General features: G+C 46.8%; 1 protein-coding gene across 3 annotated transcripts in view; it reads left to right on the forward strand.

Moving 5' to 3' along the window:
• The window catches only part of ADAMTS7 (ADAM metallopeptidase with thrombospondin type 1 motif 7), a 125592-nt gene extending 107936 nt beyond the window's left edge, over window positions 1-17656 (forward strand). For 2 of the 3 annotated variants that reach the window (XM_083184440.1, XM_083184441.1), the window contains exons 22-24: window positions 1869-2015; window positions 2213-2372; window positions 16466-17656. In XM_083184440.1, the coding sequence (XP_083040566.1) occupies window positions 1869-2015; window positions 2213-2372; window positions 16466-16629 (471 nt within the window). In that variant the 3' untranslated portion in view covers window positions 16630-17656. The remainder of the gene's footprint in view (window positions 1-1868; window positions 2016-2212; window positions 2373-16465) is intronic. The other variant, XM_083184442.1, reaches the window with a different exon arrangement.
• Window positions 17657-18194: the final 538 nt, after the last annotated feature.

Genomic DNA, 18194 nt, shown 5'->3' on the forward strand with positions numbered 1-18194 from the left:
GGCGGCAGCCGGGGGAGAGGAAGAGGGGGCATCAGATGCCGCACAGTCGGAGAGAGAGGGAAACGGAAGCCAGGGATCACAGTGAGCAAGCCAGGGATCACGCCACTGCGAGGTCTGGGCACTGGAAGCTGGAAGCAGCGCTATTTGCCAGGCAGCGGAAAGCGCTGCTGATTTTAATAATACTGGCCAGATGCTAATTGGCTGAGAGAATTCAGCCAATCAGCATCCGGCCAGTCTTTTCAAAAACAGCAGCAGTTCCAGCCCGGCAAATAGCACAGCGCTACCAGTTCCCAGCCGCCGCTGCCCATAGGTATGTAGGGGGTTCTGCGACAATGTTAAGATGGCCCTGCATGCAACTAGGGAAGTGGCTACATGACAATAGAGGCATGGCCACATTATGCCACACACCATCATGTCCCTTACACATTATACCACACACCATAATGGCAATTACATATTATGCAACAACCGTAATACCCATTACTCATTATGCCACATCGTAATGCTTTATGCCACACTCCATACTGCCCCTTATACAAAATGCCCCACCAATGCCCCTTACAATTGACACCCCCGTGGACTCACTGCTCTGGGCCGGCTGCCGCTGCTGGCCACCGGGAGCATGTCAGACTCCGACTAGCAGTGTGCGGGTGGTGTGGCACGCACCCATGAGTCACCCTTCAGAGAGGTGACACCATGGTGGTGACCCCCTGCAGCTACTGAGCTTGAACTACCACAGCTCTGCACCCCTCTGAAGGGTGACTGCACCACCCGCATCCCGCTAGCTTTTGCCTCAAAGACGGTGCCATCAATTATTATTATTTTTTTATTCTAAGGCCCTTATTCTAGTTGAATCAGACGGATGCGTATTTTCGGACAGGAACCGAGTGTTCTAAGCCCCACCTTCCGTACAGATCGTTCACACCGTCCGAATGTGGTAAGACGCCGACCGCGAGTGTATTTTTCATGTGAACACAACCTCCATCTGTGGGAACCTCCCCCATTATTCGATGGTCGCTAACCATCGAATGCTGGACTGAGTAGTCAGACAGCACCGAGTGCTCCAGACCACTCAATCATTTCTCCGTGCAAAAGCAGGGATATGGGTGGGCAGCTGGCATCCGACTATGTCATATGTCCGCCCCCCACAAGTGTGTCACAGCCGGATTACCATATGTACACCCAGCGTTTCAGGGGAACGCCCATGAAACGCGGGGGTACGCATATGGTAATGAGCAAAATGAGCCCTTCACGCCCCTCTCCACCCCCTGCTTGGATGGTTCCGTACGATCATTTTCTGCATGGATCTAATGCTGTGTTCGGACGTGTGAGGCATTCGCACATGCCTGCACATACGCAAACACCAACCATCGGCTGTCCGTCCGCATTCAGAGCCATCCGACTCAATCAGAATAAGGGCCATAATGACAACAGGGGGCAGGAGGTGTAACGACTGTTTCAGTCATTAGTATATTCCCGAAGCTCCAGTTTCCAGTGATGTAGTCTTATTAATTATTTATTACCGGTTTATTATATAGCGCGCACATATTCCGCAGTGCTTTTAACAGAGAATATCTGAACATTCACATCAGTCCCTGCCCCAGTGGAGCTTACAATCTATATTCCCTACCACATGTACACACAGACATTCTAGGGTTAATTTTGTTGGGAGCCAATTAACCTACAAGTATATTTTTGGATTGTGGGAGGAAACCGGAGTACCCGGAGCAAACACGTGGAGAATATACAAACTCTGCGCAGTCATGGCCAAGGTGGGAATCAAACCCATGACCTCAGCGCTGTAAAGCAGTAATGCTAACCATTACACCATCCATGCTGTCTTATGTCACATTGTGTTTCCCCTGCAGTGCTCAGAGGAGTGTGGAGGAGGGATGCAACAGAGACTGGTCACCTGTCCTCAGACTGGCCGATGTGATGAAAGTCTGAAACCCAATAACAGCCGTTCGTGTAATGATCACCCGTGCACAACATGGGCCGTTGGACCTTGGGGTCAGGTGAGTATGAAGACAGGCACTCACTTTAATGCTTATGCCTTACTTAATGGAAAAGTCAACAAACCATTAGAATACTGATGCATTCCCCAGAATTTCCCATATTAACAATTGATCTTAATGGCTGCTGTACTAACTGGCTTCTTGCAGCGCAAATCAGTCCTTTCTCTGTCTTTTCCTCACGCTTTGGCTGCTTACAGTGCACAGCTTCTTGCGGAGGGGGTATCCAGCGGCGGCAGGTGAAATGCGTGAACAAAAGAACTGGGGCTGCTGAGGAAGATAATAATCTGTGTGACCACGAGCCATGGCCTGACAACCTCCAAAAATGTAACCCACAGGACTGCCAGCAAAACAACACCAGTAAGTTCCCCTCCTCACTGAGCCAACACATCCAGCAGTGCACACGCTCACTTCACTCATGTTTCACTTCCCAACACATTCATTGGAACAAGCGCAATCCTGAGGGGGAAAGAAAGACTCTTGTATCATCACAACAATTCCATGCTGCTCTGTATAAGAGGAGGGTGATAATGATAATTATTAGTATATTAATATTATTATTGTTAATAATAACAGTTTCTTATAGAGCGTAGCAAATTCCGTTGTGCCTTACAGTTGAAGTGTTTATTGGAAAATGGGATGTGGAGAACAGTGCAATTAGGGTGGCCAATCCCGGGATCGACAAAATCCAGGGATTTGGCCCCAAAAAGTCTGGGATTTCAATACTCCAATCCCGGGATTATCCAATTGGATACTCCAATCCCAGGATTAGACTGCACATTGCTCCTGGCATCGAGCACGCAGCTCTTGTCAACTAGCATGTAGTTAAGCAGTACTTATGTGACATGATATGTAATAGGCATTACGGTGTGTGACATAATATGTAATGGGCATTATGGCATGTGGTATAATAAGGTGTGGTATAATAAGTAATGGACATTATGGTGTGGGGCATAATGTGAAGTGGGCATTATGGTGTGGGACATAATGTGTAATGGGCATTACTGGGTGTGGCATAATGTGTAATAGGCGTTACGGCGTGTGGAATACTGTGTAAGATTCATTATGGTGTGTATCATGTAACCACTTGTCATGTTTCATATGACCATGCCCCCTAATGACACATGGCCAAGCCCATTTTGACACATGGCCATGTGTCTCCCACTTTCTACTTGCGCCACTGAATATGGTAGAATACAGATAACCAGTGGAGGGACTGACGGAGTGGATCCGCAGCCAATGAATGTCTAGCAAGGAAGATTAGCCTTGTAGCTGCATTAATGACGGATTGTAGTGGTGAGAGTCTGTTCTTGGTAAGACCAGTAAGAAGACTATTGCAATAATCAATGCAGGAGATAATGAGAGTATGGATTACAGTTTTTGCCGTATCTTGGGCAAGGCATGGTTATATTTTGAATATGCTTTTTAGATGCATGTAACATGATTTTCAGACAGATTGAATGTGAGGAGCAAGGGACAGTTCTGAGTATAACATTTAGTATAACAGAATAGTTGGACAAAATAAATTCAGAAAAATAAAAACGTGAAAAACTTGAACTTTTCACGTGTCGGCTATTTCTGGGTTGACCTTTTGCTTGTGTCGACCTTTTCCCATATCGACCTTTTGGGGTTGACCTAGACACTGTTGACCCTATGATCCGCACCCCTGATAGTGCCCTATACCATATTTGCATTTAGGATCCTGACGAATGACTGAGGATGGTAACTGACACCAGCAGCTGATAAAGAGTTTATTGCAAGTTGTGTCTATACAATAATGAGATATAAAAGATCGGTTTTAGAAAGGTGATTTTTGTTTTTGTGTAGGATGAGATTAAAGACCCAAAGAGGGAAATTAATGAAATACAGATATAGAAATAGAGTACAGTAAATGTTAAATGTTGTGTTTTGGCCAAAGTGTAGGCAGAGGGTGAAGTGAGGATAGAGTGTGCATTGCGGAGTGTGTGGGATCTGGCATACTAATGATAGGAGCAGCAGAACCCACAGCATGTGACCGCCTTGCTGTCTAGACTTTATAGCGCTTACAAATAGACATAAATTGCAAATCTGAATATCGGACAACAAATTAGATGTTGCTGAAACATAAATGCCGGCTGTCTTTACTTGCCCAGGTCCTGTCCCCCTGCTAGGATGCAGAGTTAATGTTTACAACCAAATTGTTAACATATTAACTGAAACTGAGATTACAGACCATACTGTCAATAAATGGGTCACATTCCCCTCTAGTTCCTAAAAACAAAGGACTATAGTAGCCACTGACATTCATTGTAAAGTTTATAGGGGGATAGCAAGTTTCATACTACAGGGTAGACAGTACACCTCTCTGTCATTCTCTTTTTGCCGTTAAAAGTAAACAACTACTAGTGGCATTTAGCAATAATAGTCATGTACCCCCCCCCCCAGGGTTAGCCACTGCCCCAGGCGCCTCCAGTGGACGGAGACATCCTCAGTTGATTTAATAACTACTCAGTTTTGTGTCATCAGCAAAGATGGATACATTGCTGAGTAATCCCAGCCCAATGTCATTAATAAATATGTTAAATAAAATGGGCCCTAGTACCGAACCCTGTGGCACTCCACTTAGTACTGTTATCATATTTCATACGGCACTGTTCACAACCACTCTTTGTTCTCTATTACACAGCTAGTTCCCTACCCATCTACAGATTCTTGCCCCTAATCCCAGGTCCTCCATTTTATTTATCAACCTCTTGTGTGGTACTGTGTCGAAGGCTTTAGCAAAATCTAGGAAGACCACATCTACAGTTTTTCCATTATCAAGGTTTTTGCTGACATCCTCATAGAAGCCTAGTAAATTTGTTTGGCATGAACGTTTTTTCACGAACCCATGCTGGTTAATACTAAGTAAACTATGAATGTCTAAATATTCCTGATACCATCCCTTAAAAATCCTTCAAATATTTTACCCACTATTGATGTTAAGCTCACAGGTCTGTAATTAGCTGGGTCATCCCTTTTTCCTTTTTTGAATATTGGCACTCCCTCTGCTATTCTCCAGTCTTTTGGTACCTTACCTGATGAAAAATGTAATATAGAAGGGTCGCTAGTTCCTCCCTTAGTTCAATTAGCTTTATTTTTACACTGCAATATAGATCTCACTTTGAAGTAAAACCCCACCCAAATCTAACTCTCTCTGCACACAGAGTCAGTCCTAGCCTAAATGACGCCCTAGGCAAGATTTTGGCTGGTGCCCCCTAGCACCGCCACTAGTTCAGCCTCTGACCCCGCTCCCCTTTTCCAGCACCATCAACCCTCATCATAGCAGTCATCATTTCGGTACTTCTACCCGCAATATTTTAAATAGAAACAGTGCACACATTCGGTGCGCAGCCCAATCAGGGATGTGTTCTTGCTGGGAAGGGGCATGGCCACACAATAGTACCCCGAATTCAAATTATGCCACTCAGTAGTGAAACTTTATTCACATTATATCATGCGATGGTGTCCCTTATTCAGGTTACATCACACAGTAGTACCACTTTACCTTATATACATTACTCCTCACATTATTCACATTATACCCTTAGAAAAAAATCCCGAGAAAATATTGTATTTTAAGCACCTCCATGGCCACACTGCAACTCAGCACAAATCAGTGTGTGCTGGGCAGAGCAGAAGAGCTGCAGCTGCTGCTGTCACTTAAGGGGAGGGGGCCCGGGGCCCCCACTGGGCCCTTCCATCAGACTTCGGCCTGGGTAATTTGTACTCCCTACCCCTTTCTCTCTGCACCCCTGATAATACCACACAGTAATGCCCCTTACACATGACACACATTATTAATGTGCTTATAAACATAATGCCCCTTACACATATGCCGAACACTATTGCGCAATCAACCCACCCGCAGACAGCACTCGCACAGCCGCTAACACTGTGACCTCTGCCTTTTCTTGGATACAGATGTTTCCTCATACATCTTGCCTCAATAGGCCATGCAGCTCCTGGCCAGTTCTGCTAACGTTGGGTGCCTTTTTTGCTGAAAATTCGTCTTATTTGCATTGTTATGTGACCAGGACACATAAGGAGCTTCCAATGATTAAAATGAAATGCGGCATGCCTATATTCTGTGTGCGACTGTGGCTGTACCTGCATACGGAATGCTATGTTACAGTGATTTCCATAATTACACTAATTCATATGCAGATACAGCATCACTCACACACAGAATATAGGCATGCTGAATATCATTTTAATCAGTAGAAGCTGCTGGTGCCCCTAGTTATTTGCCTAGTTTGCCTAGGGCCAGCTCTGTCTGCACAAGTGACATCTGCCCCACCTGCAGTGCACACGGTTGTGTCGATTTAAGAAGGAATTTGTCAAAAAGAGTGAACAAAAATAACCCCCTATGTCACTATGAGTGACAGACTAACTTTGCAGAATGTAATGTTTAGATCGGTCATTTCACTCTCTGAAAGCCGAAATGACTGCAGTCTCTGTTGACCTGTCAGATACTATTAAAACGGTAATAACCATTTTTCACCAAAGCCCTGGGGCTTACCCGGGATATGGAATACTGTTCCAAACCAGGACAGACCCCTTTCACATCATGGTACTGACCAGGGTTATTCCCAGGTTGGCATTGCACATCTATGCAGTGGTGGCACATGGAAATGATTAATCTCCTCGCCCAGTGCTGAGAATGGAAGGTAGTTCACCGGTTCACACTGCCACCTAACCTGGATCCATCCTGGGACCAACCCTGCAAGCTACCCAGGTTAACCCAGCAATAATCAAGATCACCTTGACAAAGCTTTTAGCGAAACGCGTTGGTGGAGTGAAGCAGGGACACCCTTATTCTACAGACGCCCCACTTTTTCATCAGCCTGAAACCGGACCAGTCTCCAGAATCAATCCCTTAACCAGGAACCAAGCGGCATCACTACCAAGCCCACCAGGTAGAGCACCTCGCTACATCAGGAGCTCCCTGGTTTGGAGATCAATATCTCTCCCTCAATCAGGAACCAAGCGGCATTACCACCAAGCCCACCAGGTAGAGCACCTCGCTACATCAGGAGCTCCCTGGTTTGGAGATCAATATCTCTCCCTCAATCAGGAACCAAGCGGCATTACCACCAAGCCCACCAGGTAGAGCACCTCGCTACATCAGGAGCTCCCTGGTTTGGAGATCAACCCCTCTCCCAATACCAGCCTTTGCAACTGGCAATTCCTAACGGGACGATTATCTGGAGGCAATATAGGAACGGACACAGGATACTACTACGGCCGAACTGTGGGTGATTATCCCTGCTCTCTTTATTTACTTGTGGTACCCCCAACCTTTTAAACCAATATATTTTATTATAAAGTTTTATAAATATTATTCCTAATAAATGTTATAATTACACCTGTTGCATGTTTTTAGCGAGCTCGGTCTCAACCCCCCTTTTTTTCCAGTGTACCATTTTCCTTGGGTCAGACTTCCCAAGCTTAGAGACCGCAGCTCCAGCAGAACAACTCCTCCCAGGCGCCCTTCAGGCCACTTTGGTGACCTACATCCTTTCTACAGTACTAACCCAGCAATAACCCCATTATATAATACCCTTTTGCACCAAACTTCTAACCCAGGTTATGGCCGGGGACATCCAGCTGGACCCTGCTTTGGTGTGAAATGGTTTACCCGGGTTGTGTTACCCGGGAATCTGACCTGTGTAGCTGCCAGGGTAAAACCAGGCACCGACATGGGTAGCCCGCATTGTGAGCAGTGTAAAGCCCTGTACACACACATCGATTTGCTTTTGATTCGATGTTAGATTCGATTTTCTATTAGATCTGGCATTAGATCTTTCCATTCCATTTGGCATTAGATATTGAATTTGATATTGAATTCATTATACATTCATGGTACATTGTACACATTCGATTTACTAGATCAAATTTGATATTTCCTTGGCTGCACAGTAGATTTTTCTGTTCAATTTTGTGAAAACAGGAGCGCTCATCGAATCGAAAGTGACACAAAAACCATTCGATTTTGTTTAGGATTCAATTCAATTTTGCTTCTATAAGCAAAATCGAATCGAAAATCAGGTAATATCGATGCATGTGTACAGGGCTTTACCCAGATCATCCTCAGGGCCGCCGAGAGGGGAGGGGGCGGGTATAATTTACCTGGGCCCGGGCATGTCAAGGGGGCCCGGGTTTGAGCTCACGCAACTTTTTTTTTGTATTCGGCCGGCGGCTGTGCGTGTGGCTGGTGTGGCCTCCGTTCCCGGCCACAGCTTCCTGCAGACTCCGCAGCGGTGAACTGACTGCCTGTCCATGACAAGTGATTCACACGCAGCCAGTCCAGTCCACCGCTGTGGAGTCTGCAGGAAGCTGTAGCTGGGGGAAAGGGACGAACATACTAGGGAGGGAGGGGCAGCTGAGGGAGGCTGTGAGGACAGGGGGGGGGGGGGAGGAGAATGGTGGCAGACTTAAATGGTGGCAGACTTAAAGGAAAACACCACTGCCCAACATACCCAGCCACAGTGACAGTAGTCATCCCCCACCTGCCTCAGTCACTGCTTCATCATTATCAGACCGCTCCGCTCCACACCCCACCCCCTCCATCAGTTTGGGTGTGCTGTGTCACATCACATGGCAGGCTGCCGCTGAAGAACTTAGGAACTGGACTAGGCAACGGAGGAGCTGCTCAGCTAACAGTCAGGTTGACTGACAGGGCAGGCCTCATGGTGGGAGGAGCTTATGGAGCAGCACAGTGTTCTTCTTAAGGTGCCCACAGACGCGCCGATCCCGGCGTGCGTTGTGGGCTTAACTAGCACACATAGCATCGCATCGTATGCCTTGTGCATACGATGTGCATGCGATGCGATGCTATGCTAGAAAAAGCTAGTACAAAAAGTATGTGCAGCACATACTTTTTGTACTGTACGATGGGGTGCCGCGGGAGCGCGCACCTCATCGTATAGCATCGCACCACCGGGATCGGTGCGTGTGTGGGCACCTTTAGGCTGTGATCGTGATGAGAGAGAAGCTAAACTGACTGAGGTGTTCGTCATCAGAGGAGAGGTGAGGAGAGGGAACTAACATGCAGGCATACTCACAGATAGGAAGTGCCACTGACATAAGGGTGCCCACTGATGCTTCAGCAGTTGCTGCAGCCTGAAAGTGAGTGGAAGAAGCAGCTTGGGGCTGGGTTTATCAGCACCACTGGGCATCTCTGTGTCAGTCTTAAGAAGGTGGCTTGGGGGGGGGGGTGCCCCCTCCTGGGGATTGGACTTGCAGGAAGCTGGCTGGGTTACTCTCCCTTCTATCACTTAGCACCCACCCCATTTATACCTCTGTCACCTCCCTCTCCCCATGTGTGCCTCTTCCACCTCCCCTCCCCACGCATGCCTCCACCTCCCCTCCCCATGGGTGCCTCTTCCACCTCCCCATACATGCATCCACCTCCCCTCCCCATGCATGCATCCACCTCCCCTCCCCATGTGTGCCTCTTCCATCTCCCCTCCCCATGCATGCCTCCACCTCCCCTCCCCATGTGTGCCTCTTCCACCTCCCCATGCATGCCTCCACCTCCCCTCCCCATGCGTGTCTCACATTCTCCCCATGTATGCCTTTGTCACCTCCCTCTCCCCATGTGTGCCTCTACCACCTCCCCTCCCCATGTTTATCAATGCTGCATTCTCCCCATACACCTCCCTCTCCCCATGTGTGTCTATGACACATTCTCCCCATATATGCCTCTGCCACATCTGCTTGGTGTGTCAGCCCTGGACCCCTCACAGTGCACTAGGCTGTCATCCCCACAACAGCTGGAGCTGCCGCTGGGCCCTTCTGCTGCTGGATCCTGCTGGTTGCAAGGCTGTGTTTCCCACCACTGATCCCCTTACAAACCCTGCTGGAGCCCACCCCATCCCCACTGCTGCTGAAGCACCGCCAGACTCCATCACTGGACCCCTGGTAGGTAGGCTTGCACATTAATTAGCCCACTATAATGCATCTCTGTCCCTGCGTCCTCGCCATCTCTGTCCCTGCCTCCCCGCCATCTCTATCCCTGCGTCCCCGCCATCTCTATCCCTGCGTCCCCGCCATCTCTATCCCTGCATCCCCAAAATCTGTCCCTGCCTCCCCGCCATCTCTGTCCCTGCGTCCCCACCATCTCTGTCCCTGCGTCCCCACCATGTCTGTCTCTGCGTCCATGGTGTCTCTGTCTCTGCATGTGGCATAATGTGAATTTTGGCTCAATTTATGTGGCGTAACGGGAATTTTGGCTCATGCTGTGTTTTTTGGCTAATTCTGTGAGCCATAATGTGTAAGGGGTTTACTATTGTATTGAATAAGGGGTATATGGTGTGGTACACTACACTCAAGGATATGCCCCCTTTTGAGTGGCCACACCCCTTGAATGTAGCATGTGCCTTAGGCGCACGTATTACTTCAACCTTCACTTTTCCATCCTCCTATGTGCTAAATATGCGCCCAAAATGATGTGGTCTCACCCCCTTCAGCGGGGCTCTGGGAAGCTGTTGTACCGGGGCCCAGGATTTCTCTTGGCAGCCCTGATCATCCTAAGCAGCATGTGCGGTACTTAGAGATGATGTCATCTTGAGTGACAGCAAAGGCATCCAGCCTGCGGGGTGAATGCGGTTTCAAGCAGCTGTTGGACCTGAGTATTTTTTGCAGATATTTTGCACATCGCTCACAGAGATGTTGACACCCATTTTTTTTACACATCTCTTAGAGATGTTGCCATTTTTAGCAGATAATTTGCGTATCTCTCAGAGGGTTAAATTAAAACTGATCATCCTTTTATTGAATCCTTTTTTTTTATTATAGACCATTCCTTTAGAACACATGTGCAACATCTCCCCCAAAAAAGTGAAAAGAAAAAAAAAAACATTGGGCACATGTAATAGTATTCCGAGTCCGCCGAGTCCGGGATGCTGGATGAACACGGACATTTTTTTAAGATTGCTACTCTAAAACAAAGTCCGAGTTTGGCCGGCACAACGCTCCTTCAGTGAACTCGGTTGCTATTACAGTGCATATGCCCCTTATTTTTTTTCATCCGAATTTGCTCAGATCATCCCTCACACCTATAAAATAATGTGCTCTCTAATTTGGTACCAGTCATGTGGATGTTTATGCAGCCAAGGATGGTACAATGGGACAGAAGCCTTTGAAGAATCTTGTCACGTAAACCTGAGATTCGGAACACAGGAAACGCATCCGGTCCTTCTCACACATTCAGTGCATGGACCCTCCGGTTTCCTGGATAATCTCCTTCTTAATGTATTCTCTACAATCATCTGGTTATCAGGGGATGTGTGGATAGCTGGATGTGTCATTCTAACAGCTAAAGGCTCTACAGCTGCCACAGCTGAATAGCTTCATTACATGTGTGTACAGCTCATATCTGTTTGGAAGTATAGGACTGGTTTCTGTGCGCTTTATTTTAGTGTAAAGTTTGTAACAGGCCCACTGGCTGCTCTGGACCTACACATCCCAGCATGCCCTGCCAGTTTTAGCACATCTCAGAAGTTCCTAAACGTGCTTCGTAAGGATCTCATACAGTACAGGTGTTACGTATATCCATACTTGGCCACAGGTGACTTAATAGTAACTCCGTCAACTTGATTTTACCATCTGTGCAGAGCCATGGATATACTTACAACAGGGTTGCCTACCTTTGGGCTGCCCTCTCCAGGAGAGGGCAGCCAGTTCTTTTGAGGCAGGGGGCCGGGGCAGCTGACGGTGTAGGAAAGGGGCAGTGCTAGAAAGGTATGATGCATTAGGGGGTGTGGCCAGCGCGATCACGCCCTCACCATGCAATGCCGGGATTTCAGGCATTGCACAGCGGGGGGTGGGGTTATAATGACGCGCTATGCGTCATTTGGTCCCACGGATCCCCTTCCAAAGGGAGGGGTTGCAGAGGACTGACACAATTCCAGGAGGCTTGCTTACCTTTCCGGGGGGCCCGATTTCCCTGGCCATTTTGGGAGGGTAGGCAACCATGACTTACAATCTGGACTGTTGAGGTGCCTTTATGGCCACATTTGTGAAATTCTTTAGTATCTTAATAGAAAAACTGTGAAATGGCAAGCTGAGATGTATAGTTCCACAGCACCTGGGGGACTGCGTAGTGAAAAGCCATGGTTTAAACCAGGGGTGTCCAACCTTTCACCTTCCCTGGGCCACATTAGAAGTTGAAAATTTGGTTTGGGTCGCACATAAAATAAAATAACAGTAACGATACCTGATCATCCAAAAAAACATAGAAAACATAGTTCACATATTAAACTTACTTGGAAATGAAGTTAGTGAGATGTTTAACATTGTTTCTCAGCCACCAATGCATCCAGATTTGCTTCGATTGAACTTGTTGCAATTCTCAGCGAGTGCTCAAGGTGCTCATCAGATATTTTGGTTCTAGTTTTATTCTTTGTGTGCTTCATCCTTGAAAATAGCTGCTCACAAATGTAGGTGCTTCCAAATAGCGATGACATGAATAAGGCATGATTGTGAAGTGCAGGATATTTTTCTATATATTCTTTGTGAATTGCTGCACTCATCCCCTGTGTCAACAGCTGTGGTGAGTGATCACTACAGGGGGCATTATGAATATAAGTGGCATTACCAGGGGGCATTATATTCATAATGCCCCCTGGTAATGCCACTTATATTCATAGTGCCACCTGGTAATGCCACTTATATTCATAATGCCCCCTGGTAATGCCACTTATATTCATAGTGCCACCTGGTAATGCCACTTATATTCATAATGCCCCCTGGTAATGCCACTTATATTCATAGTGCCACCTGGTAATGCCACTTATATTCATAATGCCCCCTGGTAATGCCACTTATATTCATAGTGCCCCCTGGTAATGCCACTTATATTCATAATGCCCCCTGGTAATGCCACTTATATTCATAGTGCCCCCTGGTAATGCCACTTATATTCATAATGCCCCCTGGTAATGCCACTTATATTCATAATGCCCCCTGGTAATGCCACTTATATTCATAGTGCCACCTGGTAATGCCACTTATATTCATAATGCCCCCTGGTAATGCCACTTATATTCATAATGCCCCCTGGTAATGCCACTTATATTCATAATGCCCCCTGGTAATGCCACTTATATTTATAGTGCCACCTGGTAATGCCACTTATATTCATAATGCCCCCTGGTAATGCCACTTATATTCATAGTGCCACCTGGTAATGCCACTTATATTCATAATGCCCCCTGGTAATGCCACTTATATTCATAGTGCCCCCTGGTAATGCCACTTATATTCATAATGCCCCCTGGTAATGCCACTTATATTCATAATGCCCCCTGGTAATGCCACTTATATTCATAGTGCCCCCTGGTAATGCCACTTATATTCATAATGCCCCCTGGTAATGCCACTTATATTCATAGTGCCCCCTGGTAATGCCACTTATATTCATAATGCCCCCTGGTAATGCCACTTATATTCATAATGCCCCCTGGTAATGCCACTTATATTCATAGTGCCACCTGGTAATGCCACTTATATTCATAATGCCCCCTGGTAATGCCACTTATATTCATAGTGCCCCCTGGTAATGCCACTTATATTCATAATGCCCCCTGGTAATGCCACTTATATTCATAATGCCCCCTGGTAATGCCACTTATATTCATAATGCCCCCTGGTAATGCCACTTATATTCATAGTGCCCCCTGGTAATGCCACTTATATTCATAATGCCCCCTGGTAATGCCACTTATATTCATAGTGCCACCTGGTAATGCCACTTATATTCATAATGCCCCCTGGTAATGCCACTTATATTCATAATGCCCCCTGGTAATGCCACTTATATTCATAGTGCCCCCTGGTAATGCCACTTATATTCATAATGCCCCCTGTAGTGATCACTCACCACAGCTGTTGACACAGGGGATGAGTGCAGCAATTCACAAAGACACTGATGGTAGTGGGAGTATGAGAAGGCACCGCTGGCCTGGCTGCCTGCTCCTGCCGCCGCCACCCATCAGATCATCATCCAGCCCTGCGCGCTGCTGGGATGGATCACGTGGGGGAAGCGCCAGCTCAGACGTCCTTCGGACCGCGGGAGCAGCTGAGTGCGTCTGCGCATTCGCACCAGCGCTCCCGCGGCCATTTTAGGTTTGGGAGAACTCGATGCTGGCCGCGGCCATCTTTACTTTGGGCACAGTGCCGCGGCCAGCACGGAGACGCTGCTGCGGGCAGACCAGGTAGTTGCCCTAAATATATTATACTTAGAATTTCTTAAAATGCACTGGGCCGCATTACTACCCGACCTGGGCCGCATGCGGCCCGCGGGCCGCGGGTTGGACAAGCCTGGTTTAAACTAACCTGGGCTGTACAGCTTCAAGACTTCAAGATTTAGAAAACTGGGGATCAGTAAATTAGATCAATCTGCTGCAATTTTCTTGGAAATCAAATAGTTAAATACAAGATCTTGATTTTAATGTAATTTTATTCCTCGTTGACTCATGTTTCTATCTTGACCATCACCTGTACAAAAGCTGTTGGTTGTAATAAATTGCTATGATCGCACCCTGAAGAGCAATAGGTGGATATGTTAGAACCCAGTGATTTTCTGAACAGGGAACTGCAGTGTCCTAAATGCAGTATGTGATGGTGTGACTGTAATGGGATTCCCTCTTCACTTTCATGATGTGCCAACTATGCACATGAACCTTAAACGAAAGTACACTGGTTTTAACTCCTTGTGGTTTTACGCACACATCTACTTATGATAACTGTTTGTTCAGATGATCATGAAGTCAGAAGTTGCCTGACTGTTCAATACATATGCGGCCAATTGGTGCCTGAATGCCTCTGCTGGGGAGACAAGCAGTGGTAAAGACTGGAAAGGAACCACAAATGGCAAAGTCATTGGGAACATTTAATTTACTGCTTCTTGGCTTTCACCCCACGTTTACACAAATTCTCATCTACTACCGGCACCAATGCCTGCAAGATATTTAGAGCCATGTAATAATGTAATTTTCCTTATGGAATACCAACTAAGCAAATATGAATGCAACACTGATTAGATGCTGGGCTGAATGAGGCCTATAGTGTTTTATATTTAAAAGTTTTGTGAAATACAAATACATACTAGATCATTTAGTACTCTGTAATATACTCAGCGCGCCATACAGTGTAAGTTTTTATAATTACGATTAAAAGATTTAATTTTATGTTTTTGTCAGGGGGGGGGGGGTGGTTCTTGAGCAAATGTAGCAATCAAGAGTTAAGAAAGACTTGAGCAAACGTTCATCCTAAGCCCCAATTCCTCCATAACATGTATCGCTCTGAAATGCAGCTCTAACAGCTATCAACTCTCACTTCTGTTTTCCCACTGTCTTGGTGAGATGCAAAGGTGCCTCCACCCTGATCACTGCTTCCCATACTAGAGTTCAGGACTTTGCACGTGCTGCACCCTTTAAGTGGAACACACTACCTCGCTTCATTAGACTCTCCCCGACCTTGCAAAGCTTCAAACGGGCACTGAAAACTCACCTATTCATCAAAGCGTACCCTTCCGCTGCATAAACTAGTCCTGAGGCTGGTTCTCTGACCCCCTGCCTGTTTACATCCTGCTATCTAGCCACCACCCACTTGCTTGCACCTCTTGTAATCTGTCTGCCTCCCCTTCCTACTAGATTGTAAGCTCCTCAGAGCAGGGCCCTCTTCCCTCCTGTTGTCACAGCTCTCCCATACTCAAACACTCAGTGACCATCTTCGTCCACATACTCATCTCCATCATTGGCCACAAGCCTCTAGTAGCACATTGATCAAGTCCTCATTACTTATATTTAAGCTGTAATGTGTATAGAACTGTGGAGCTCTTTTCCTGAACTTTTTGTTATTTATTCAATGTAATGCTAAGTTTTGTCTCCCTGTACTGTTGCATTGTACGGCACTGCAAAACACTTGTGGCGCCCTATAAACAAAATTATAATAATAATAACACCACGAAAATAAATAGGAACATTATCCTGGCCCCGGCCACAGGTGCATCCTGGAAATAAAGAGCTTACTCTATGTGCCTAAATGGTGCATATTATGTGTGGTCATTCACCAATACTTTTTGCGTTACCCCTGGCTCAGTTGGCACATAGCACCTCAGACTTCAGGCTGCTGGCCTATTAGCCAGAGGTTTAGGTGACAGCCCATCACTTAATTGGGGCACCCTTAAAGCCACCAGCGTACATAGGCATCAATACCAGGTCTTAGCCAAAAGTCTATGGCCTTATGCTAGTGAATGAACAAGCTGGATTCTTACTAGATGATGGTTTCAATCTAGAGTCCTGGCTGAGATAACCATAACTTTTCTTCAGTAGCTCATTTTCTGCGGCAATCATTCCTCAGAACTGATACGTCATACAGCTGATGCCAATCTCCTCTGTTACTAAATACTATATTCTTCCTTGCAGATGTCTCTTGCACTCGTGACCGCCTCACCTTCAGTTTCTGCCGGACTTTGAGAATCCTAGGTCGTTGCTCCCTGGCTACAGTCCAAGCTCAATGTTGTCAGACCTGCCAGTCTCATGTTCAAAGTTCTCGAGAGGTCAGTAACCATCGGCTGTCCCGGAGGTGAGGATCAGAATGGTCTCTCTAGTCTCAGGGATGAAGAGACTGTGCAATAGGACATGATTGCAAGAGCTGGCTATCTCCATCCCTCTTTAAAAAGTTCCACAGACCCTTCACTGCATTATTTCACTCACCTGTGGCATTATGACTTATTCAACTAGAAAAGTAGAGGAAAGAGGGAAGAAGAGAGACATATTTTCTTGTATGGAATGAGCCAACACATGCTACAACCGTCTATAAGGAAACCCGTCCAGAAATGCACGGTCTGTGGACCTTTGGTGCTAATGGTCAGCAAGTGACCTGTACTCAAACTCTTAATGATCCACTGGCTGGCCAGTGGAGGTGCCTCATGCTCTTTATAACACTCTGCTTTCTGGTGCTATATGTTAATTATGAGTCAGGGACATTTATGGTATATTCAGACGACAACCTGTCCAAATTTTCCACCTTAATCACAAGACCCTACACTGGAAGATGCAGAATAAAGCATGGATTCAGAGGACGTGAAATGACCTCCTAAGTAGCAAGACTTAATCCGGTGACATTGATTGCATCTATACAGTATGTCAATGGTGAAGGGATTTGGGCTGTTACAACTTCTACCCGTATACACACAACAGTCTATGGGGGTTATTCAGGTTGATTCGCAAGGCTGCGAATTCGCAGCCTTGCGAGTCCACCAAACCCCGCCCGGCGAACGCACGCCCCCCCCGCTGCCCCAGCAAAGTGCGGCTTCGCCCGCACAGCAGCGAATGGATGTTTTGCATAAACATCCATTCGCTTTGCTGGGGTGTCCGCCCACATCATTCGATGGTCACCGGCCATCGAATGATGTTTAGCGTGCACGCATATATAAGTGACTTTTCAGTTGCGTATATATGCGTGCACGCTGGCGTGATATGGGCGTGATATGAGCTACCCGGCCCACACACCCGCGTCACTGCCTCATTACCATGAGAACGCCTAGCGTTCTCATGGAAACGCCCATGGAACGCTGGGCATTCCCATATGGTAATGGGGCAGCCCAGCGCTCCCCGCCCATCTCCGCCCCCCCCCCCCCCCCCCCCCCCTCGCTGCCATGGGTGCATGCACCCGGCGACCCGAAAGGTCGCCGTGGGTGCACGCACCATGCGCCTGCACATGCGCAGAAACACGCATGCGCAGACGCACAACATCGGTACTGCGTGCGAATGCGCGCAGTACCGATGCAATCTGAATAAGGCCCTATGACACTGCCCCACGATACTACTTGGTTGCTGTTCATATGTAGGTTGCATTACAATGTGCTGGAAAACTAGTGAGAATTACCAAGTGGTTGAGGCCAGTGAAAGCCATGTGCTGCTAGTCTGTATGGCTCTGAATATTGCATTATACCAAGTGTACAGGTTATGGATTATCCCTGTCTGAGATATGTAGCAAAGCAATGAAATAACATGAGTACATTAATGCATATGTATCACACACTTACATGGTAGTAAATATCACTGCTTAGGAATTAGCAGCACAGTAAGATTACCAATTAACACCCAGTACTAATGTTTTGAATATTCATACTTATAGCTGTAGCAAATC

Source organism: Crinia signifera, chromosome 4, assembly GCF_055691185.1.
Source record: "Crinia signifera chromosome 4, ASM5569118v1, whole genome shotgun sequence".
NCBI lineage: Eukaryota > Metazoa > Chordata > Amphibia > Anura > Myobatrachidae > Crinia > Crinia signifera.